Source organism: Conger conger, chromosome 12 (genome assembly GCF_963514075.1).
Source record: "Conger conger chromosome 12, fConCon1.1, whole genome shotgun sequence".
Taxonomy (NCBI): domain Eukaryota; kingdom Metazoa; phylum Chordata; class Actinopteri; order Anguilliformes; family Congridae; genus Conger; species Conger conger.
In genome coordinates, this window is record NC_083771.1 from 25,627,072 (window position 1) to 25,652,696 (window position 25,625).

At 45.7% G+C, this 25,625-nt stretch overlaps 1 protein-coding gene across 3 annotated transcripts in view; it reads left to right on the top strand.

Moving 5' to 3' along the window:
• Window positions 1–2,006: 2,006 nt before the first annotated feature.
• The window catches only part of LOC133141727 (tenascin-like), a 59,753-nt gene continuing 36,134 nt past the window's right edge, over window positions 2,007–25,625 (top strand). For all 3 annotated transcript variants that reach the window (XM_061262393.1, XM_061262394.1, XM_061262396.1), the window contains exons 1-5: window positions 2,007–2,340; window positions 18,013–18,584; window positions 19,532–21,124; window positions 22,979–23,242; window positions 24,587–24,702. In XM_061262393.1, the coding sequence (XP_061118377.1) occupies window positions 18,077–18,584; window positions 19,532–21,124; window positions 22,979–23,242; window positions 24,587–24,702 (2,481 nt within the window). In that variant the 5' untranslated portion in view covers window positions 2,007–2,340; window positions 18,013–18,076. The remainder of the gene's footprint in view (window positions 2,341–18,012; window positions 18,585–19,531; window positions 21,125–22,978; window positions 23,243–24,586; window positions 24,703–25,625) is intronic.

The following is a 25,625-nucleotide window of genomic DNA, read 5'->3' on the forward strand; positions in this document are numbered from 1 at the left end:
ATGGTTGGTCAGGAGGTGTGAACACTGTGGCCATTTGTAATGAGTAGTTTGAAGGCTTTAAAATGGTCACTATCCACCTCATGACCCCATTGTTTGGAATTGTTTACCTGTGTAGTGGCAAAAAAAAAACAGCTTAGGCAGTCCAAATGGGAACGTGAGATTTCTTATATACTTAAAGCATTTGGGTTTGAGATAAAAAGATGAATATGAGGCAGTTAGTTTATTTCTCATGGTATTTACATGCACACATGCTTTACCATTTTACAGAAACAGCTGTTTTTATGTTGTTTTTAGGGGGAAACTGTACTGATTTCACTTCATGCCATAAATCTCCAAATCTTCAATGTATGTTTATATGAATTTGTATTCATTTACATTGTGTCTGTTTGTTACATGTATATGCTTATTACATGTATATTACCTACCATTGTAAAATGGGCAGATAATCTTCTCTCAATATGTAACGCATGTAACGCATCTCTAACAGAAACTGCCAGGTCCAATGGAAAACACACCAAAACTGAAATAATATCAATGTGTGTGTGTGTGTGTGTGTGTGCGTGCTGTGTGCATACGTATGTGTGTGTGATGAAGATGACTGGTTAGTTGGGGGCAGTTAGGGATGATTAATTTGCTAGCAGACTGGAAATTTTTCCAGGACAGTGAGTCAGGTTTAATGTCTCATCCCAAAGCCATGTCTCTACCATCTATCTTCTCCTACCTAAATATGGTTCCAGACCCTGGTTCTTTGTTCCCGTTTCTGTTTGGACGGGGCTAATGATCGCATCGCCTCCTCCGAGCTGTATGACTCCGACCAGGGCCGTTTGGGTTCTGACCAATGACTGGAGGCATGCCTTGACAGTGTTTGGTAGGGTGTAGGGATAGAGGTATGATAGATGGCTGAACAGACCAATCAGCGATCATCAGATTCAATTTGCATATCAAGCCTTTATGATGTCTTCTGATGGAATATCGTTGACCTCTTTTGCCTGGTATAATTTTTACATGAGAATGTGTGTCATTAATGCAAGTACATATATTTCAGGTCATTTTTAATACCAAAATCAGAATGATCTCTTTGGGAAAACCATGATTTCAAGTGAATATCTGAATTTGAGAAGAATATATTGTCCTGGCTTTAACAATTCATCACTAGTGTCATCCCTATTATTGTTAATGCTACACTACATTATGGTGTGGTGGTTATTACATTATTACTATAGTGGTGCATTTGGAAGTAGTGGTTTGGAGTATAATAATGAGCAAGATAATAATGTAATGATGTGTTCTGTCTTAAGAATTTCAATAGTACAGTTACTTTTAGACATTTTAGCAGATACGCTTATCTTCAACAACTAACATTCTTTTACATACCATCCATTTTTCATCCAACTTAATTGGACACTTACGGAAGCAATTTGGTTTATGTACCTCTTTCATGGGTAAAACAACAGTGCTGGTCCTGTGGTAATCAAACCAACCTTGGAGTTTAAAGGTCCCTTATCCTACACTGCCGCCTAGTAGCACTTGGATTTAGGGAGGGATCTCCATGGAATTGGAAGTGGGGGGGGGGGGGGGGTATGGAGGTTAAAAAAGAAATTCTTTCCTTCACATTTGTAGCCGCTTTCATTAAACAAAAAAAAAAGACCATGGAATAAAATGAACAAATAAAAAAGGACCTGCCACAACAATAGTTCATTAATAATCTCACCTTTTTAATGTTCCTCTTCATCTTTTATTTTATGCCTTTAATGGTCTGTATAGCCAGACCTCTTCTCTCTCTCTCTCTCTCTATGTTTCTCTATCTCTCTCTCTCCCAACAAGTAAGCGTCAAGGCATCCCATTACAAGGCAACAGCCAAACTCTACACCCAGCTGTTTCTGAGGTGTGTGTGTGTGTGTGTGTGTGTGCGTGTCTATGTGTGTGTGCCCGTGTGTGTGTGTGTGTCTGGGGGGCGTTATTTAAGACCTGTAGTTAGAGGAGTGGGGTCTGACCACAGAGTGACTTTTTAAGAGGAGAATTACCTCTCCATCTCTCTTCGACTCACTCTCAGAATCTCCCTATTCTCCAGTTACATCAGCGGAATAGACAGAGCTGGAACAGAGGAAGAGAAGTGGAGAAATACAGGGAGCTACCAATGCTTTAGAGAACCGAAAGAGAGAGAGAGAGAGAGGGGGAGAGAGAGAGGGAGAGAGGGAGACAGAGAGCAGAATATTTTGGGGGTGCTTTTCACTTTTAGTTGCTTTTTTCATTATTTGTTACTCTTTAGAAAATTCACATTGTTTCACCTGGAGCCGTGGGATTCTTTACTGGACAAGCTGCTTGGAGATTCTCCTCCCGGTAAGTGCAGTGATCTCTTCTCTATAACTCATGGCACACTGTCCCGGGTTCATCCATGTGCTCATTATTTTAATGAGGCGATGATGCTTTGAATACCCAGTAGTCTCATATATCAATGTGAATGTCAAATTCTTAAGTGAAAGAACGTGAAGTATACGTTCTACGCAATGTATACCGATAGCCACTAAAACAACTACACTATACTTCAGAGGGTTGTGCTGTGTAGCCTACTGGAATTGGCGCTGTACACTGAGGCTTGTATGTTAGATGTAGGCTGCGAATGTGTGAATGTCTTCTTATGTTGGCTTTTTCAAAAGTTAGAATTTTCAGACTGGCCTCGTTAGTCTTAGTCGAGTTGAAACAATCTGTTCATTGTGGTTTACTAGGATGTCTTTAACATATTTTGTGCATGCTGCAACCGTTTAGGCTTCGGCTCAAAGCACCGCTGAAAATGTTATTTTCTTCTTTCTTAATATTAGCGGATAAATGTGTTAAGAATAAACGAAACAACGTATTGATTGGCTGCTGAAAACGGCACACGTGGAGCAGTTTGCCGTTGCTTTTATCAGCTGGTGTTAAGTTCAGCCGGGCGCACGCCGCCTGCCAAGAAAATTCCACCAGCGTGTGATCTGCAGAAGGAACTGGGGAGACCGTCAGCTGTTTCGCATTTGGGCTTCAAAGCCGGCTCTCTCGCGGCAATGAGCGAGGTTCCTGCTACTCCGTTGCTTGCAGTACAGAACCGTGAGCTTTACCCCAGCCAGCACAGTTAAGATTGACGGTTGCCTGCCTCAGAATTACAATATTAACGTGGGCATTTTCAGGGCAGATTTTGAACAGGCAACAACGCTTGGCGCGATCGTTGCCGACCAGCGAGCGTCAGATTGTATCGCCGGCACTCACTCCCCACGTGCTGGCAGCGAGCGGCGTGCAGTACAGTTCTAGTTGCAGGAGATATCATACTGTATTTTGATATACATTTCAGGATATCCCTTTTTTTTGTGGTGGGAAAGAATGAATTGATGCAGCAGCTGGTCCGACACAACAGCATTTGCTCAAGGGTGAGACCACTCTTACTTGTCCGATTGATTTCTGTTTTATTTGAGTGACAGCTAGGCTAATGCTTGGTCGCAACTTGCTTTGTCATTGGTTAGGTTCAGTACTTTTAACACCTAATGCCAGTGCCCAGTGGATGTCACATCTATTTCTACATGCACTCAGTGAGCACTTAAATATGTATTTTTTCTGCTGCTGTAGCCTATCCACTTAGATGGTTGATGCGTTGTGTGTTCAGAGATGGTCTTCTGCATACCACTGTTGTAATGTGTGGTTATTTGCGTTACTGTCACCTTCCTGTCAGATTCGACCGGTCAGGCCATTCTCCTCGGACCTCTCGCATTAACAACGCAACTGGTGGCTGTGTATTGAGATCAGCAGTGTCTGAGATACCGAAACCACTCTGTCTGGCACCAAGAATCATTCCCCGGTCAGAGTCACTCATTTCCCATTATGATGGTTGATGAGAACTTTAACTGAAGCTCCTGGCCCATATTTGCATGGTTGTATGCATTTCACTGCTGCCACACAATTGGCTGGTTAGATAACCGCATGAATAAGTATGTGTACAGGTGTTCCTAATAAAGTGCTCAGTGCAACGTCTTGGCTATGCTATTGCCACATGTGGGAGGTTGTTCTGAGGATGGGCATTGCCTGTGTGTGGGTGGTGTTTCACATGAGCCACTCCCTCTACTGTAAGGAGCTTTCGGGGTTCAGGAAGAGTACAGCTGATTTTGCACATAGAGCTATTTCCCCCTTGGCTGTTGAGGTTTTGTCCAGTTGGGAGCTCATATCTTCCTGTTCCTCTCTCTCTCTCTCTCTCTCTCTCTCTCTCTCTCTCTCCCTCCCCCCCCTCTCTCTCTCTCCTCCTCTCTCACTCTCTCACACGCAAACTCATTGAAATGCTTTTTTTTCTTTTTGCTTACAAAGCCTGGAGATTCTGAGTAAGGATAGTTATTTTTTTCTTTTTCACAGAGCAGTTTAATATTTCAATAACATTATAATGGACATTACACACCGTCTGTTTCCATAGAAACATTTCCTGCCAGGGCTTTCAGGGTTGTGTTTAGACAGTAAAATATTCATTGTTAATTGTACTCCAGTTTCCATGAGTTCATATGAGTCCAAGGGTGAACAAATGTAACAAGTAAAGGAGTCAGAGTAAAGTGTGCACTATCAGTGTTGATTTAACACTGACACTCCAATGGAAATCTGGAGGAAATACAGTATTTCCTCAGCCGTTCTTCTGTGGGAACAACACCCTGTGAGTTCAGAACATCTGGGGAACATCACCTCTTTCCAAAAAAAGAAAAAAGAAAAAAGAAACCAATAGAGGCCAGTAGTCGACTTCAACCGAAACAACGAGCATATTGTCAGCACGCGTGTTTACATAGCTGTGGTGGTGTCGCGCAGTGATTGCAATTAGCCAAAGGCCACTGCAGTTACGCGGGGTCTGTGTCAGGCTGAGCAGATGGACGGGGTTTGAGGCCCGGGATATTATAAATCTCGTCGGAAGCGTCTAGACGGGGGCGTGAAATCGGGGGTGTGCGTGGGAGCCGGACGTAGAAGCGGCGGTATTCCCGCGGAGGGGTTCCGCCGGGGGTTCCCCCCCCCGCGGGCGGGGCTGTCGGCCTGCCGATTTACGGGTCACAGGCCGACGCCCCTGAGACACCGCCACACCGGAAGAGGAGGGAGCGGGAGGGAGACAGAGACGAATGGAGTTTTGACTTCCACTGCGTCCCCGCTCACTGTCTGTGCCTTTGCATATTTGCGCTGTCAACGCAATTTAATTTGCAGTAACGATAAATCTCCATTTGAGTCTAATTCCAATGATTGCAGGGGGCCGGGGCTTTTCCGTGACACAAAGTTATAAAAGTTGGCTGTTACGCTGGGGTAACATCCTCTGTGAAATTATTCACCCTTGCTCTTGTCTTGCTTAACCATAAGTGTGTAGAGAAAGGAGGGTGTGAAAGAACTGACAGTAAATGGGGCCTGTAGAATTTCAAACTGTTTGCATTTATATTTTACATTTCAGCAGACACTCTTATTAAGAGTGACTGACAGACTACATTTTTACATACAGTCCATACCCAACCAACAATTTTATGTTCTTATAACTTTTTCTGAACCTTAGTTTTGGTTCCCAGAACAATCAATTTCAAGTTTTCTGGGAGTTTCTTAATGTTCTCACAACATTGCAGTAAGTTATTGTAGCTTACGTAACATTTTCTGAATGTTATTTTTTGTGCAACTGGGGAATGCTCTAAAAACGTTGTGAAGAAAAAACGTTCTGAACTCATGTTTCCAGAACATTGCAGGAACCTTCTTCGAACCTATAGAAAACGTTACTGAACATTATCAGAACGTTCCCCGATAGCTGGGTATATCTGGCTGAATATTTGACTGGAGCAGTCCCGCTCCGGTGCCTTGCTCCGAGGGTCCAATGGCAGCATTCCTGCTGGGAATCAAAGCCACAACCTTTTGAGTTACCGGCCCACCTCTCTCCCTGCCATTATAGCACCGCGCTGCCGCAACACGCAAGATCACACAGAGGCAGCGGCGGAGTCACCTCGCACAGAAGCAAATTTATAGGCGCACACTGGAATGCACGCAGGGGTTACAAGCATGGTGATTATTTTTTAAGACAAAATGACCCAGTAGAATACCATGCGTCTGACTGGGGCAGCAGGCAGATTTTTTTTTTTTCGCATACAAACACAGGGTGCGTTTTTCTGGAGACACAGATCCTTGTAAATCTCCGCCAGGTATTCGGCGTCGCCTGTTGGTAATTGTCCATTTCCCGGATCAGGTTGTGTTAACCCACTTCTGCGCACTAACCCCGAACGAGCAAAATGGCGGTGAGGTGTGGGTGCCGCATTGAAGCGGTTTAACTGGTGGGTACCGCGGCTGGTTTGTCCCTTTTCCCGTCCGGTCATGTGCCGCACCATACCCCGGGTCTGCTGGTAGAAGCACACATTACTGAACATCTCTCGAAAGTCACCACAGAATCATTGTGAGATTTTGCTACATTCTCACAGTTTTTTCCAGCTTGGTCAGACACACCCACGCCTGGCAGGCTCTTTAATTAGCCTTTTGATTTTCCAGAGGATCTTCTCCCTAACCTCTGTTTTACAGAGCTGGTTGAAGAACCGCAGAGATTCTGACTGTGTGTTTTTTTTTCTTCACGCAGAAATGGAGTAAAACGTTTCCTCGAAATGATCCAGCTTTGGAACCTAATATTTCCATGATGCTATTGCAGTAGGAACTAGGACACTGGGTTTGTCCGCCACTTTTATAGTCTGTTAGTTTTTTCTTGCCTATTTTTGGAATCGGCAGTTTTACCTCAGCTTTTGCATTACCGTATACCCCACCCTCAAGGAACACTACTTAGATGAGTTGTCCAAACCTTTCCACACCCTGCTCAACACAGTTCTACAGGAAAGCTAGCACTGACTGGAAGAGAAGCACTTATGATAGCTGGTGACCGGTAGTTTAGGGACACAGTTAGCAGCTAGAAGGTGTGTCCTGCAATGACTCAAGGAACCATACCCTGGAGGGAAGAAATTAGTTTGGTCCTGCTGCAATGTAGCCACACATCTCTAAGCTTTAGGGCTTAGCCTGCAATCAATGTAGGCAAAAATGGGAGAACATATCACGTGACCTCAGTATTGCTCAGTACTGCTGTTTCTCACTCTTCCCCTCTGATTAGGGGCTGATTCATACCTGGATCTCCAGGTGAATGGGATGTCCCATCCAAGATATAAATGAATCATTTACTAGTCAAATCAAGTCAAGTCAACTTATTTAGAGTACGTTTTTTGTAGACCTTCAGTGCACTTTGCACAGCTGTCACCCAGAAAAGAACACCAGATTTGAGTATTCCTGTCGGACAGTGCCCCCCCCCCCCCGGACTGCATCATTCTTAAAGACACAGTGGACAATTCCATGAGGAAAACCAGCAAACAGGGGTCTGTATGCATCAGGTCCGGGTCAGGAAGCAGGGCTGCACTGGTCTGGACGGACACAGCTGCTCCACAGTGAGGCTCTACTTCAGGCCCGGCAGAACAGATGTCCCGCTAACCCGGCCAGGAATTCCTTGTCCGGTTTCCGTGAGGGAAAATTCCCTCCCCGCTGCCAGGATGGAATGGGAGCAGTAAAGGCAGTTCTGCAGTATAGTTTAAAACCACAGTGCTGATTCTAGGATAGCCAAGGGGCTGGGCACTGTCCCTGACAAGTACATAGATTAATAAATAAACAAGCAGAGGTTTATTTAATTATTTTTGTACGCATTTAATATTTCCCTTTGTTCTCCAGGCTCAACAGGCACTGCAAAATGGATGTCTTTGATCAGCCCTGCACTTCATTATAATAGTATTTTGATGATGAGTGTTTTTTTTTGTTTAAATCTGGGTGCCAGAAGAGTGATGGGACCATTTTACCCATGCAGTGTAGATCCTAGAGCCCTGATAAGAGGCAAATTACTGTGTCCTTCATCCTCTCAAATGTACGAAAAAATGTCAAGAGTAAAATCTGTGGAAAGTGAATGAGTGGCTGATTGGTGGGCATCATATCGGGGCCCTTGTTTGAGGAAAACAGTGCTCCACTGACCTCGAGTCGAGTTGCAACCCAAAAAGTAATTACTAGACTGAATCAGACTGCAAAGAAAGTGATTACACATACAGTGCATTAATTACAAGTGTGCCTGGCCCTGCAGTGGTTTGGCGGCGCTAGTTGAAGCAGTGGGTTTAGGACCAAGGACAGAGAAACACTGGAAGATTCTGCAGTGGAGAAGCGGGAGGACGGGAGGGGATCTCTCATGATAGATTCTTTCCTTTTCCAAATGAAAAAATAAAAAAACGACAGTGACGGAGTGTGTCTTCTGCCTGGTGTAATCTTTAACGGTAATCTTTCGCTTATAAAAGCTGCAGGAGAAAATGAGGAATGATAGTTGTTTTTTTTTTCTCTTGGTGGATGTAGACACGCTCTTCGTCTGGAAAACTGCTGTTATTCTTGACTTTGTCAGCTATTTCTACCTTCACCAGTCGACTGGCCAGGAACAATTTATTTATTTTTACTACTACTACTACTACTACTACTACTACTACTACTACTACTAATACTACTACTACTACTACTACTACTAATAATAATAATAATAACAACATCAAATTCTTCACCCTTAATTGCAAGTTGAAGGCTAAATAGAAAAGAATAGAAGAGGAATGCGGTGGAATGTAAGAGAAGTGTACACGTGCCCCTCTGGGGGAGATCAGTTTAATCTGCTGTCCAGGGAAGCTGGCCTGGAGCGTGACTCCAGGAGCTCTTTACGAGTGCGTGTGCGCGCCTGCTCTCTCTCCTGGGACCCCCAGGCGCTGGGCCCCGTGAGCCCACTGGACCCCGTGCAGTGTCCGGTCCGTGTCCCGTGCCCTGGCTCTCTCAGCAGATGTGGGAGGAGTGGTAAAAGAAAAAGCACAGAGGAAGAAAGCAAAAGCTGGCTTTTATTTGAATGGTGTGTTTTAAAGAGCGATGGGTGTTTGAGGTGTAATTGAGATGAGTTTTAACGGCCGTGGCGACGGGGGTAGAGTGATGCCGGGTCAGGGGAGGTGTGAAGGAGGAGCCCAGAGGAAGTTTGCTGTTGGAGGAGTCGCCTCGGAGACACGGCGGGGGTCCGGCCCAGTAAAACGCCAGGTCGCAGGTCGCAGGTCTCGTAAACGAGCGCGTGACGAACGGCGGCTGTCCCCTACCCATTCCGCCTGCGTCCTGTGATTGGACGTCCACCCACGCCCGTGCAGGACGCTGAAATATTTACGCTCCCATTAACACGTCTGCGTTCAGCGGGTTCGGCCTGCGTTAATCACCATCTGTATATCCTGCCCCTCCCCCTCTCTCCTAAACCGTTTACCATGCTATGAATGCCTTTATGATTTCAGCCACCACAACCTTTGTTCTAGCTCTGAGAAGAAGCTTTACAGCTAGTCTGGTCGGCGCAGTGTTGAAATCCCATTACAGGGGGCACACAAACTAAACTTCATGACATTCTGTTCTTTTCCAAAGGGACTTATGATGTGGGAGAACATAAGTGGATCCACCTGATTTGTATGCGTAAAAGTGCCAGACCTGGCTATAGTACGCAACATCTCCAGAGCCAGGTTAGAGGCAGGTTAGAGGCAGTCTGTTATAGATGTGGAAAACAACCAAGCTTTCATGCCAATGTCAGTGGTGGAGCATTGTGAAGTGGTTTCAGTTATGATTCTATGGTGTAATGCAATTAAGGATTTCCACATTGTCTTAATTTTATTTATTTTTCTCAGCTGCAATATGTATCCACAGTTTTCATGAATTATATAAATGCAGTCTTTTCAATTATCTCATGCAACCACAGCGGGCAATGAAATATGAAATTATATTCAGAAAACCTTGACATTCATGGGACCCTGTTGACTCGGTTGGGCTGGGTTAAACAGCACATTAATGATGCACAAATATGAGAAACTCCACATGGGCCAGCACTGGCCACTGAGTGACGTTACACGACCCGAAATCAAAGCCTGGTGCAGCGGTTTCCTTCATAGCTCAAAATTAATGGAGTCAAACAGGAACACATCATGGCCCTGATAGATTTACAGGCTGTTCGACGGTAGCTGAGGGCTCGTGGAGCACAGCGACATGGAGGGTATGGCACAGTCTCAAACCCGCGCGCTTAGTCCCGGTGTTTATTATCACAGCACGGAAGGTTTTTGTTTGAAACGGGTCGCCGGACTGGTTGAGCTTTTTCCCCTGACTGTTACATAGCAGAAGCCCAGGGGTGGTCCTGGAGGGAGAGAGACAGAGAGGTCTTATGCAGAGTCGCTGGAGTGTGGTTCAGCCGGGGAGTCACAGTCGGAGTCAGAGCTTTTAATTATGTCCGATGCTTCCAGCGTCTTCTCCCGCTCTTACGCTGGGCTGCAATTCGGCGGGTCGATGCACTGTGGGAGGGAGACAGCCAGAACGCAGAACACTTCTTCTGTGGGTTTTTAAAAAAAGTAATCTTTGATAAAGACTCACGTCAGTCCAAGTCAGTCCTTAACTTGCCCAGGATTCAATCAACATCTGTTCTTAGGGATATATGGGTTCAGTCAACATTGGAGTTTTTTTTTTTTGGTCTTTTGAGTTTTATTTATCAGTGAATGACGCATTAAGGATGCTTGTTAATTGACTCCAGGGGATAAGCGCATACCACACAACACAGTGGACCCATAGCAGCAAGTCTCCCATAACAGCTGAGGGTGAGAGGTCAAAGGTTGTGAGTCATTGCGTAGGTGCTCTACGGGGATCCCCGGGGCAGGGCTGTAAGTTTTAAAGCCTGACTGTGGGCACGGCAATGGGACCAGGTCCCAGAGCGCACAGTTAAACCTGCCGTCTGCCACACTGATATATGAGTGTGATGTGTCCTTGTTCTCTTGTATAGAAAAACCCCTCTGTGTGTGTGTGTGTGTGTCTGTGTGTGTGTGTGTGTGTACATGTGGGTGTGTGTGTGTCTCTGTGTGTGTGTACGCATGTATACCATAGAACAGTATGTAAAAGTTTTGTTTAGTTTAGTAAGTGAAAATATCTTAGCACAACCCCTGCAGGGAACAAACTTAAATATGGCAGATTTCAGAACTCTATGGACAATTACTTTTGATTTGCTGAATTTAACAGTAAATGTGCCATGAACACTCTGTCAGTCAATGCTGTGCAACAGCTCGTTTGGCAGAAATCACAGCACCTCATTCAGAAATATTATTATTATCTTCTCGCGTGCACTGCATGTTTGCGATCTCCCAGCAGATTTTCAATAATATAGTCTGGGACAGTGAAGGCCATTTCCAGACCTTGATCTTTCATTCCTGATGGTTGACTTTGAGGTATGTTTTGGATCATTGGGCCATTGTGTTCTTATCGTACATTTCTCGTCCTTTTTTTTGTGCCACATCAGATCTTCAGAAAACTGCTGTAAATTAAGACTCCCATTATAATACAGGATATACGGTGCTGTAGGTGGGTTCCGTCGGATAGATGGCCAATGGGATTAACAGGAACGGGATGTAGGGAGGTACGTAGTCGGTACCTGAGTGGGTAGGCAAAACATACCAAAATGGAAGACCATTGATAAACTTTCTTTTATTTCTCATAAAATTCCACTAAAATATGTTTCTGAAACATTTGAGGCAAGAAATAAGTATTTGATCTGTAACACATGGTTTGAAAGTTTGATCCAAAGTTTGTGAGTTCTTATACTCCTAATCTTCATTACATTACATTAATGGCAGACGCTCTTAGCCAGAGCGACGTACAATTGATTAGACTAAGCAGGAGACAATCCTCCCCTGGAGCAATGCAGGGTTAAGGTCCTTGCTCAAGGGCCCAACGGCTGTGCGGATCTTATTGGGGCAACACTGTCATGTACCTTAACCACTACGCTACAGGCCGCCCTAGATCTTGTTTTTAATCTCTCTAAGGAATAAATCTGTTTATGAGAGTGGTTCTTTTGTGAGGCCTGTTCTCTTGTCACTACTCCTATGTCAACTAAACCTTTCTGGAGGTTCCTTAGAGTGATATGTGGGCTTTGCCTCCTTCACCTGATCTGTCTATGAGCAGTTCTATCAGATATTTATGTTATTCTTATGCCTTTTCCTTGTCGGTGAACTTTATTTTCAGTCAGCCCATCAGGGGTTAATAGTAGTATCTGAGTGAGGCCAGCAGGATAACCTGAAAGCAGTCCCCTGTGAACATTCTCCTGCATTTCCTTCTGTCTGTGGGGATCGTCCCTGAAACGAGGCCCACACTCAGAGTCCCCTCTGAACATCATCGCGCCTTTCCTTCTGTCTGTGGGGATCGTCCCTGAAACCAGGCCCACACTCAGAGTCCCCTCTGAACATCATCCCGCCTTTCCTTCTGTCTGTGGGGATCGTCCCTGAAACGAGACCCACACACTGCGCATGTGCCGCTAATCTTCAGCACACTGAAACTGGATGACTAAAATTGACATTTTCTTTTTTTCTTCCACATCGGCCATTGAAAATGCTAAACAAATGATTCAGTTTCTTCGGCAGTAAATGCTACGTTTCACTGTGGTTCATTCTGGATTTGGGTAAACACTTTTGAAAAGGGGCTTCTCATCAATCACAATATGACCTGGCTGAACCAATCAGAGAGGAAAGCCCGCAGTGTGAGAGAGGAGGGAGAGGGATCGGGATTGGGAATAGGAGCAGGAGTGGAAATAGCATGCCTGGAAAAGCCATCAGGCCCGAGCAGAGAGAGTACTGCCTATGACTCCATCGTTTCCGCTGAAGCTGAGGACTCTCCAGTCCGTCCTGGGGGGGAGGGGGTGTGAGTTGGGTATGGGTCGGTATTTCAAAGGTCCGAATGTGCAATGTGAAGACCAGTCAGGTCGAAATGTTGCCGTTAATAGCGGTGAGAATAATAGCAGTGATAATACGCTGCTTACTTTCCAAAATGCGCTTTGTGAAGACCAAACAGGTCAAAATATCACCAAGCAGCATTAATAGCAGTGAGAGTTACTTTCTGAAAGCACTTTGTACCATAGACATAGTCTTCTCACTCTCTTCAGGCTGTTGTATGGGAAGTATGTCTCGGTTAGGCCCAGAGATGCAGCAGGGCCTTGCCGCCGGTCATAGGAGACCAGGAGACTAAAACACTGCAAAGACCAGGAGACTAAAACACTGCAAAGACCAGGAGACTAAACCCTGCAAAGACCAGGAGACTAAAACTCTGCAAGACCAGGAGCCTAAAACACTGCAAAGACCAGGAGACTAAAACACTGCAAAGACCAGGAGACTAAACCCTGCAAAGACCAGGAGACTAAACCCCGCAAAGACCAGGAGACTAAACCCCGCAAAGACCAGGAGACTAAAACCCTGCAAAGATGAGACTAAACCCTGCAAAGACCAGGAGACTAAAACCCTGCAAAGATGAGGAGACTAAAACCCTGCAAAGACCAGGAGACTAAAGCCCTGCAAAGTCTTCAGCTTGAGGGGATCTGTGAGGGCGGAGGATTACCGGCGGAGGAAGAGGGGGATTTCGGCACGGCCCGTCAGCTTGGGAAAAGCGTTCACTTGAGGTCACAGGCCCAGGCACTCTTATAATCCCGCACGAACTGAGCTGTCTGTTTCCCAAAACTTCAGAAAGGCAGTTTTAAACCCTTATTTAATGCCCTGAGGATGTCTCAAGCTACCAACCGCAAGTCAAATTCATAAATGTACTGATTCATTAAGTTTGCTGCTCTTATCCAGAATAATCCCAGCCTTTGTGGCAGAGTATTTTAAGTGCATGTGGAAGCACAGACAAGAACAAATAGTGTGAAAAGCACCAGAATTATAAGCATTTTCGCTGTGTGATGTGAGCATATTTCTGTATTTATATATTTATTTCCCCCCACTTGGTACAGTATGAACAATGACTTGGCTCAAAGGATATTTGCTGTGGCAGCCATTCAACAGGTACTGATGGAAACTTGCAGTCAGCTCATTACAAATTATGAATAAAACACAAATTATATGTTTTAGAAGCACATTTACAATATAGTGATTTATCTTTGTAGCTGGTTGCAGCCGTGCGGTTATACCGACAAATAGCCACAAGCCCAAGTGCATCCAGCATTTTCCATTCAAAAGAACAAACACATAGCTGTAAAACTGCCCCAGTAGGGCTTCCGGTAAAAGGCTTACAGTAAATAACCAGGCTGGATTATGTCCTATGAGGTCAGCAGAAAACACCTGAAGAACTGAGTCACCTTTGTTTAAAATGCAGTTCATCAGCCAATTATCTGGTGGCTCTGGAAGAGCCTACTTTGTGGGAGGAAGTATTTCCTTTTTGCCAAAGCACAAGTCTGACCTTATAAAAGAGTGATTTTTTCTACAGTGACACCGTAACATAATTAGCATTCCAGAAACGACACACTTGTAAGCAAATGGAGACGAGTGATGTTGTGGTATGACAACGTTATCTTTGAATCTAAACCAACGTGAAGGGCTATTGGATTATCGCGAAAACTTTCAACCATAATCATATTTCTACAAATCGTAAAACTTAAATAAATTAACGTCTGGTCTGCGGGGACAGTCTGGTGTTTCAGGATAGGAAAGTATGACGAGAATGAACAGCAGGGCGAGACAAACGCGTGAGGATTTTTTCCATTACCGCGGAGAAGGGGCGAGAGCTATGGCAGACGAAAGACACAGGAACCCTGGCAGATCTTAGCATGCCCGGGACACTAGTGCAGTTACCAGAGTTTTCATATTCAACGTAGTGTCTCACAGACAAATTAAAGGAAACATTTGTATGAATGTTTCCCAAGGTTAAGTTCTTAAATTGTTTTAGACCTTCATTTCTCTCAGAATAAAGTCAGCTTTAAAACAGAATAATGTGAATAGATGAGAATAGATGTTGTCCATCTGAGGGATCACACACCCCTTGATTCAACGACCATTTGTATTTAACTCTGACTAGCAACACATTTGAAAAAGATTAACCTTCACCCATTTCTTTTTGATTACACACAGCTGTATATTTCACTAATGTAATTCAAGCTAAGAATCATTATAACATTATAACAAATGTGCGGAAGGACAAAAATGTAAAGGCATCTTCATAACTATAGTGGAAATCCACCAAAGTTTCAGTTTGTTTGCTCAGGAAAAATCGCATTGCAACATGATGCAAAACAGAAGCTGACCTCATTCTGTCTCATGTCTGGCTTCATAATAATGAAAATAACAATAGACACGTGGCAAATTGTGTCTGTTTTGTAATCCTATAATGTCAGGACATGTGGGCTTTTTGCATTTTCCCGCACTCATTGTTTGCTGAAGCCGTCCTGGAAACCAGAAAACGAAAAGAGACAGACGGATAGACTGTACGTGGCTTATTTTAGCTTTATTTTTATATGTAATCTACACATAATAGCTGCTTATCAATTCTGACAGTCTAGTGAAAGCAGATGAGTCCGTATGCCCGTGCTCAGAACTAAAGGCTGTCGGGTTTTCCCCATTTCTTTGGGTAGTCAGGGATATTTAGAGGATTCCTGGCTTGCCTGGTCCTGACATCATCAGGACTGCTTGCTTCTGGCTTGGAATCATTCCCGCATTGCAAAAGGTGCAAAGTGAGACAGTTTGACTCACTTCAAGACTTGCCAATGGGTTAAGACAATTTCACATATTTACAGCTCAGTCTTTTTTTTTTTCTTTCTGGAAAGGATTGCAGAAGCATTAAAATATTATTGGCTAAGACAATGCTTTTTTCTCGTTTGTATTAACGGCGATTTTAACAGGAGGAAAAGTGATTATGTCTGCCGGGTTTTTTGTTTTTTTTAACGCTTTCATACTTTCACGGAGTGCGCAGCTGTCCCCGGCTTGGTCTTGGCACGTTTGGTGTATTTAGCTGTTTTAGCTGCCGTCTGAAGGAAAACAGGTGTGCACGGCGAAACACACAGCGCTGCAGGAATGCGAGGAGCTGGGCTCCCATTTGGCCATGAGCCGAACATGTTTTTTTATTTCTTTCTTCAAAGAGGAAAAAAACGAAAGCTCTTAGCGTGACAGGCGAGAACCCCACAAGTTTGCGATGAGATGACAATGCGAGTCATTGGCTTTGTAGAATAATCAGATGAGACGTCTCAATGATCTGAAAACTAAACGTTTCGCGTCTTGTGTAGTCAGCCATGCATTTATATAGACTATTGCTGTATTACGGAATAAGCACAGGTGTGCCTGGTGTTAAAGAGTGAATAGCTTGTCATGTTTATTATTCCAATTGTTTTTTATTTGGTAAATGTGTGGCTTACCTGCAGGTGCCACGTTATTTCAGTAGCCATACAATAGGTAACAGCTTTATTAGATAAAATACTTAATTCTAAGCAAAATAAAAATGGAGTCGAGTGGAGACGGATTTCGCCTTAATGCCGATTGTACACTTCCTTTCAATCACCTAATTGAACCCCAGCACACAAGGTCACGAGAACCTCCCGTCTCTATTTTAAATGCCAGACTCTGGACCCTCAGAGAAAGACAGAGGTGCTTTCTCCAAAGCTGCTGTTCACCTCTGGGCACTCCAAGCTGCCCTCTAATTAGCCCATGCTTATTGGGGAAGCAGGACATAGTTTGGTATTGGTTAGCGCAGTTAAAAATAAAGACTGACCTCTTTCATTTCTCATCTGCAGGAGTAGTTCTGCATAAAATAAAAGTCTAGACATAAATTGCTGTTAATGTGCCGCTAGATCAAACTATCAGACTGATATATTACATGTCATACAAACTAAAGACTAATAAAAATGGCTATGAACAAAGAATTTACCAATGGTTTGAGAACGCTATTTAGTTTCAGGATGGATTTTTTTTAAAAGTTACAATCAGGGCACCTCTTTCCCAGTACAACACAGATGTAAATAAACACTCATCATTACCATTTAAGACAAGGATCTCAAACCCAAAACCTGGAGCGTCATGGTGTCAGCTGCCTTTTGTTGAATGGATCATGATGTAATACCCTTGCTTCCTGAAGCCCAATTTTTCTATTGAAAAAAAAAAGGACACACACATACAAAAACCTGCATACCACATGGCCCTCTAGGACTGGAGTTAAAATCGCAGCCCTCGTTTAAAAACAAATGCAAGAAAGAGATGTGTGTAATTCTAGGTGGCTCATATGGTCAGCAAGCATTTACCCACAATGCATCTCTTGAGGGATAATCTTAGAGGAATACAGCAGGTGCTTTTAAAATTGTTATTGTTGTACAGTATGAGAACTGGGGACTAAACTCCGAGCTGTAGATTAATGCTTTGTGGTTTCTGCAGACTGCCACTTCCTGTGCTTCACTGTAATGTGTATATGCTGTAGATTATAATGGCACTTATATATAGTTATATATAGATATTGTTGTATTGTATATTGTTGTACTCGGGGTAATCTAGCCAGTTTGTGGTATGCTAGTTATTAAATTGATGTATTCTTCAAGGGTTCCAATTGTATCTGTATGGTCACGCTAGAACTCGGAACCGTACTGTCCTCTTGGGTCCTCTTCACACTTCACACTTGTTCCTGTGTTCGATCTGCTCTTCGTTGCACGTCGCTCCAGATAAGAGCATCTTTCCAAATGCTTTGTAATGTAATGTAATATACTGAAGTGGGATGAATCTTTCAGTGATAATCACCTTGAAAGGTGTGAAAGCTGTGGTATAAATTCAAGTTTTGTATTCACTACTTCATTCAGCTCATACTGATGAAGGTCAGTTACCCTTCCCTGGTGCTTTGAAAAACCAGGAAATGCACTAGGCAAATGTGAATCATTAATTGACTCATTCATTACATTACATTACATTAATGGCATTTGGCAGACGCTCTTATCCAGAGCGATGTACAGTTGATTAGACCAAGCAGGAGACAATCCTCCCCTGGAGCAATGCAGGGTTAAGGGCCTTGCTCAAGGGCCCAACGGCTGTGCGGATCTTATTGTGGCTACACTGGGATTAGAACCACCGACCTTGCGGGTCCCAGTCATGTACCTTAACCACAGGCCGCCCCTTTGTTCATTCTGTAACATTGACAGCTAACTAAGGCTAACGCACTCGCCGGTTTCCTCCGCAGGTTCTCGGGCTGTGACAGGGCCGATCTTTGACCCCCTTCAGGCTCCGGACGACAGAGGCTGAACATGGAGATGCGAGGCCGGCTCCTGGCGTGCCTGGCTGTGGCCTCCCTGCTCCAGCTGGGAGCCGCGGGGTTGGTGAAGGTCATCCGCCACCGGCGGGAGGCCCTGAAACCCGGCGCGGACGGAGCCCCCGCCAAAACCGTCACCAACGTCACCTTCCCGCACCTGGACCACCCGGTGGTCTTTAACCACGTCTACACCGTCAACGTGCCGCACAGCGCGCTCTGCTCCGTGGACCTGGACTCCCCCGGGGGCACGGTGCGGGCGGAGAGGGACTCCCCCTCGGACGCCCCCGAGGGCCACCACACCACCGAGCACACCGTCAACGAGGAGAACCAGATCGTGTTCACCCACCGCATCAACATCCCCCACCAGGCCTGCGGCTGCCACGACGGCCTGCCGGAGCTGAAGGACCTGCTGACCCGCCTGGAGCTGCTGGAGGGAGAGGTGTCCACACTCAGGGACCAGTGCACCTCGGGGGCTGGCTGCTGCAGCGCACACCAGGCCACAGGTAACAACCACAACAACACATCACAAAATATCATAACACTTATACACTCACTGAGCACTTTACTACATTTATACACTCACTGAGCACTTTACTACATTCATACACTCACTGAGCACTTTACTACATTTATACACTCACTGAGCACTTTACTACATTTATACACTCACTGAGCGCTTTACTACATTTATACACTCACTGAGCACTTTACTACATTTATACACTCACTGAGCACTTTACTATATTCATACACTCACTGAGCACTTTACTACATTTATACACTCACTGAGCACTTTACTATATTCATACACTCACTGAGCACTTTACTACATTTATACACTCACTGAGCACTTTGCTACATTTATACACTCACTGAGCACTTTACTATATTCATATACTCACTGAGCACTTTACTACATTTATACACTCACTGAGCGCTTTACTACATTTATACACTCACTGAGCGCTTTACTACATTCATACACTCACTGAGCACTTTGCTACATTTATACACTCACTGAGCACTTTACTAGGTTTTTATTAGACTTATTTTTTAAGACTTATTGGTCTTCTGCTGCTGTAGCCTATGAGGTTTGACACGTTGTGTGTTCAGAGATGCTCTCCTGTATACCACTGTTATAATGAATTATTGAGCTGCTATATGGCATTTTGTTAGCACTTAGCACTTTGTGTGAAGCATATGAGTCTTGTATTCATTAATTAAAGAAGACTTTCCCATCAACAACCATTAGAATAACTTTATAACTGTACACTTTGTTGAGTAATTTCTTTGCCAATTGATTTGCGAAGCAACAACAGCTAAAGTAGTGTCCTTTATCAATTTGGGGTGAGGGCTTGGTTGATCCTGAACACCGATGAGTAGCATTCTCATCTTCCTGCTCCATGCTATGGCATGTTTCTAAGGTGCGTCTGTGCGGTTGTTTCCGTAGGTGTGGTGGGGACGAAGCCCTTCTGCAACGGTCGCGGGAACTACAGCACGGACTCCTGCGGCTGTGTGTGCGAGCCGGGCTGGACCGGGCCCAACTGCACGGAGGCCTTGTGCCCTGGGCACTGCCAGGACCAGGGCCGCTGCATGGATGGAGTCTGCATCTGCTTCGAGGGTTTCGGCGGTGAAGACTGCAGCGTGGAGCTGTGCCTGCCGGACTGCGGGGAGTATGGGCAGTGCGTGGACGGGGTCTGCGCGTGCGCTCAAGGCTTCTCGGGCGAGGACTGCTCGGAGCCCGACTGCCTCAACAACTGCCTGGGCCGGGGGGAGTGCGTGGACGGCGACTGCATCTGCGACGACCCCTGGGGCGGCTTCGACTGCTCCGAGCTCATCTGCCCCAACGACTGCTTCGACCGCGGCCGCTGCGTCAACGGCACCTGCTTCTGCGACGAGGGCTTCACCGGGGAGGACTGCGGCGAGCTCAGTTGTCCGGACAACTGCAACTACCGGGGCATCTGCGTGGACGGGATCTGCGTGTGCGGGGAGGGATTCGGCGGGGAAGACTGCTCCAAGCTCACCTGCCCGAACAACTGCAACAAGCGCGGCCACTGCTTCAACGGCATGTGCATCTGCGACCCCGGCTTCGAGGGTGACGACTGCTCCGTGCTCTCCTGCCCCAGAAAGTGCCACGGCAGGGGCAGCTGCGTCAACGGCCAGTGCATCTGCGACGAGGGCTTCCAGGGCGCGGACTGCGGTGAGCTGACTTGCCCTAACGACTGCCTGGGCCGGGGCAAGTGCGTGGATGGGCAGTGCATCTGCGACGAGGGCTTCGAGGGCGAGGACTGCAGCGTCAAGAAGTGTCCCAATGACTGCCTGGGCCGCGGCAAGTGCGTGGACGGGCAGTGCATCTGTGATGAGGGCTTCGAGGGCGAGGACTGCGGCATCAAGAAGTGCCTGAACGACTGCCTGGGGCGCGGGAAGTGCGTGGACGGCAAGTGCGTCTGCGACGAGGGCTTCGAGGGCGATGACTGCGGCATCAAGAAGTGTCCCAACGACTGCCTGGGCCGCGGCAAGTGCGTGGACGGCAAGTGCATCTGCGACGAAGGCTTCGAGGGCGACGACTGCGGCATCAAGAAGTGCCTGAACGACTGCCTGGGCCGCGGCAAGTGCGTGGACGGCAAGTGCGTCTGCGACGAGGGCTTCGAGGGAGACGACTGCGGCATCAAGAAGTGCCCCAACGACTGCCTGGGCCGCGGCAAGTGCGTGGACGGCAAGTGCGTCTGCGACGAAGGGTTCGACGGAGAAGACTGCGGGGTCAAGCTGTGCCTGAACGACTGCCTGGGCCGGGGGAAGTGCGTGGACGGGCTGTGCGTGTGCGACGAGGGCTTCGAGGGCGAGGACTGCTCCGTGCTCACCTGCCCGGCCAACTGCAACGGCAGGGGGCGGTGCGAGAACGGCCTGTGCGTGTGCGACGACGGCTACATGGGGGAGGACTGCGGGGAGCTGCGCTGCCTGAACGACTGCAACAACAACGGCCGCTGCGTCAACGGGCTCTGCGTGTGCGACGAGGGCTACATCGCCGATGACTGCTCCGAGGGTAAGGGGGGCGTGGTCGCACCAAACTCTCCTCTAAACTCGCCCGTGGCCACGTGTTATCTTTATATCCATGCTTATTTATTTCCTTAAATTCACCTTGCGAATGAGAGAATGAGTGAACAAAAGGGAGAACCCGAAAAAACGTAAACGTGGGGGGTTAGGGGCGGTTGGTAGATGGATGTCGGGACCCGCTCGCCAGATGTTTTTGTTGTAAATAATCGAGGGAATTTTTTGTGGTTTGATTGGTTTGGTCATTAAATCAGGTGTGTGAGTCCCTGGTTACAACTAAAACCTTCTGGCAAGTGGGCCGTGATGATTAGAGTTGATACACAGGCTTCTGAGACAGGCTTCAGAACTGGGGGACCACTATGGCCCACAGTTGGGGACCCCCTGCACAAGTGCCGTTCCATGGGTGATTTGGGCATTCATTTAGTTCAGAGTTACTTGTATCACTGATTTTTGGGGCGCAGGATGACTGTTGAAAGTAAAAACAGTCATTCTGAATTTGAACTGTTCACCCTGCATACCTGACTACCAACAAAACAAAATAATAATGATAATATCATGGTGAATCATGGACAGAATGATAAATTGATGTACCCTCTCCCGAAGGTCCTTAATTCCACGAAGAACAAAAACACGCATGGTACATCATTTGATCTTTCATCATTGGCTTTTCTGGGAAAAAAAAAAGACCTAAGTTCATTTTAATAGTTTTTCTTAAGTTTCTATTTTGAGTTTTATTGAATGATTCTTGAAAAGTCATTACTGAGGTTCCCGTAATCTGAGTGGTTCAGCCAGGAGTAGGTTTGTTAGGACATGCCATTGCTTGGCTCTGTCGTTTTTACTGGTCTCTGGTTGGTTCCGGTACTCTAGCTGACTAAAGGGGATTCTGAGTGTTGCAAAGGGGATTCACGTGCCAGCAGATAGGGTTCAGTAATACCTCACGGCATTGGAGCCAGAAGCACACAGAAGTTGAGGCTGCTTGGTTCCATGTTGTCTCAGCCCCTTTTCACACTGACACGTACTTATGGATCAACGGCTGGGATTTTGCCTGGGATCAGAGCAGGCCCTAGGGTTTTGGTGGCCATAAAAACAAGAATGATGTTATGGCCCGAAAGCAAAAAAAAACATGAATTGTGTGCCCCCGAACAACTGCATAGCGTGTTCATGCTAACAGCCAACCCTGCCTGGGACACACACACACACACGTATGCTCTTTCTCTCTCTCTTTCGCTCTCTCTCTCTTTCTCTCTTTCACACACACACACACACACTCATATATGCTCTCTCTCACATACACACACACACATATGCTCTCTCTCTCTCTCTCTCTTTCACATACACACACACATATGCTCTCTCTCTCTCTCTTTCTCTCTCTCACACACATGCATTTTAAGAATTGAACTTTGTGGCTAGTTGCTTTTTTGGACAGAAGAACTGAAAGACAAAAACATGATATCAATGAATGTTTCAAGCGACTACTTAAAAGTAGCAGGAATTGTTACCAGTGGTACTCAAACACAGGCAGGCGAAACACAAATTCACAAAATGTAATGAGAAAATGCAACACATTATCAACACTGCATAATAGCTACCAGTAAGTCTACCTTACCAGCCTCATTTGTCAGACTTGGATTGCAGGTAATTAGATGTAGACCTACTGTATTTCACTCAATACAGTAGGTTCACTTTCTTAAGTGACTCAATAACTTCACTTTCCAGATACACTACAGAGAGAGAGAGTATCGAGGGTCGAGCAAATTGGAAAAAAAACGTAACGAATACTGATACTGATGATTTCTATTTCACCGATCCTGACATAACCAACTCACTGTGGTTCCATCTGCAGTCTCCCCGCCGACGGACCTGACCGTGATTGAGGTGTCCCCGGAGTCGGTGAACCTGACCTGGGCCAACGAGATGGTTGTGACTGAGTACCTGATCACCTACGTGCCCACGGCCCCGGGCGGCCTCCTGCTGGACTTCCGCGTTCCCGGAGACTGGAAGGCCGCCACCATTGACCAGCTGGAGCCAGGGATCGAGTACCTGATCAACGTCTATGCCATCCTCAACAACAAGCAGAGCATCCCTGTCAGCGCAAGGGTGGCCACACGTAAGCTCACCGTTACCCACAATGACCTTCCGTGGTTCCCATTGCTTTAAATCCAGCTATGACCAGCTTGAACTTACCTGCTGCCAGCTGTTTTAAAACATAGCTTGATCTGTTTTTTTCAGCAGGGATGTCAGTGTGAAATACGCAATATGTTGAGTACTATAAATTGAATTCTTATTCATTTTTACTAGAGTAATCTTCCCTGTATTGAATAATACAGCCCTCCAACCACTACAGTTATTCTTATAGTTTAGAGTACAGGGCACTATTACGCAGTCTTTTTAGGGGAAAAACTATATAATAGGAAATATGGTTATGTACGTGTTCCTGTTTTCACTTCAGTCAATAGAAACCCAAATGGTCCTTTGGAGCAATGTTGCATGAGTTTGTTCTTTATAGGGTATGATAGGAAGAACTCATAAATACCCATCATGGCACAGTGGGAGCAGTGTGATATGGCAGGGGTGTAAAGTGGAGCAGGTAAAGTGGAGCAGTTCCCCCCTTTAATCTTTAATCGCTCCCTACTCCCCAGCAAGACCACTGCGGTCTGCCAGCTCTGGTCGCCTTGTGGTTCCCTTTCTACGAGCACCTGGCGGTCAAGCTGCATGTTCACGCCTGTTTTTCGTTCTGGTTCCTCAGTGGTGGAATGACTTGCCTACCAATGTCAGGACAGCAGAATCCCTCCCTATTTCAACGCAGGCTAAAAACACACCTTTTCAGACTATACCTTAGTCCTTCCTCCTGATCCCCCCCCCTTACAATATCCCTCTTGTCTAACCCTAACCCTAAAAATAAAATTTTAAAAATAGCACTTACGCGGCACGGATGGTGCAGTGGGTAGCACTGCCGCCTCACAGCAAGGAGGTCCTGGGTTCGAATCCCGGTCGGCCGGGGCCTCTCGGTGTGGAGTTTGCATGTTCTCCCCGTGTTCGTGTGGGTTTCCTCCCACAGTCCAAAGACATGCAGGTTAGGCTGATTGGAGAGTCTAAATTACCCATAGGTATGAGTATGTGAGTGAATGGTGTGTGTGCCCTGTGATGGCGACCTGTCCAGGGTGTATTCCTGCCTTTCGCCCAATGTATGCTGGGATAGGCTCCAGCCCCCCTGCGACCCTGTTCAGGATAAGCAGGTTCAGATAATGGATGGATGGAAAATAGCACTTTTGAGACAATGACTGCCTTTCTGTTTAGAAGTTTAGAACAGCCCTTCATGCATATTTTACTAGTTATGCATTTGATGACCTGTGGAAGAGCCTATGCACTTGTAAGTCGCTGTGGATTAAAAGCGTCTGACAAATGGCTAAAGTGTCAAATGTAAATGTGTCTATCCCCCCTCCCCCCTCAGACCTCCCGGAGCCTGAGGGTCTGAAGTTTAAGTCTGTGAGGGAGACCTCCGTGGAGGTGGAGTGGGACAAGCTGGACATCTCCTTTGATGGCTGGCACCTGACCTTCAGAAACACAGTGAGTCAGCCACACAACGCTCAATATACACACGCTTCTCAGCATTGCTCCAGGGGAGGATTGTCTCCTGCTTAGTCTAATCAACTGTATGCCACTCTGGATAAGAGCGTCTGCCAAATTCCATTAATGTAATGTCATCTCAAAAAAAATGTATATCGTGTAAAAGCTCATTTCATTCAAAAAGTGAAACTTTCATATATTCTAGATTAATTACACATAAAGTTCAATATTTCAAGCCTTTTGTTTTAATCTGAAAATCAGAAGGTCGACACTTCTGTATTATAAATCCTTTTTTAATTGGTCTCATGTAATATTGTAATATTTTGAGATGCTGCATTTTTCATGAGCTGTAAGCCGTACATTTTTAATCATTCAAGATTAAAACAAAAATAGGCTTGAAATATTTCACTTTATGGATGAACTTTTCAATGATATTTTCGAAATTTTTGAGATGCATCTGTAATTGTATTACAATGACATACATAAATGCGCAAATATTAATTCCCCTCATATTTCAATTGGTAAAACATAGAGTTAGTTAAACATTTTGTAGCTTCCATTTAACATAAATAAATATATTGTAAAAGGCTTTATACAATAAATGCACAGTCAGTGATCTCAATGTTTTATTAGCATTTTACATAGGCGTGCGATGCCACACCACAAACCTTTCAAATTCATGTGTGTATTTTCCTGTTTTGGATCTCGTTACGTTTCATCGGACTGTAATTAGTACCCTCGTGTTCGAGTTCAAAGTTCCAGTCAACTGTGTCCTCCACAGTACATTCCTGTCCAGTTCTGCACAAAAGCAGACGGCGGTTCCGTTGAAGGCGGGCAGCTCCCTCCCAGAGTGTCCCCCTGAGGCAGGCTGTGGTTGTGCGAGCTACGCGTTGTAAGCGCTTTCGGCAGAGACAGCGCTTTAA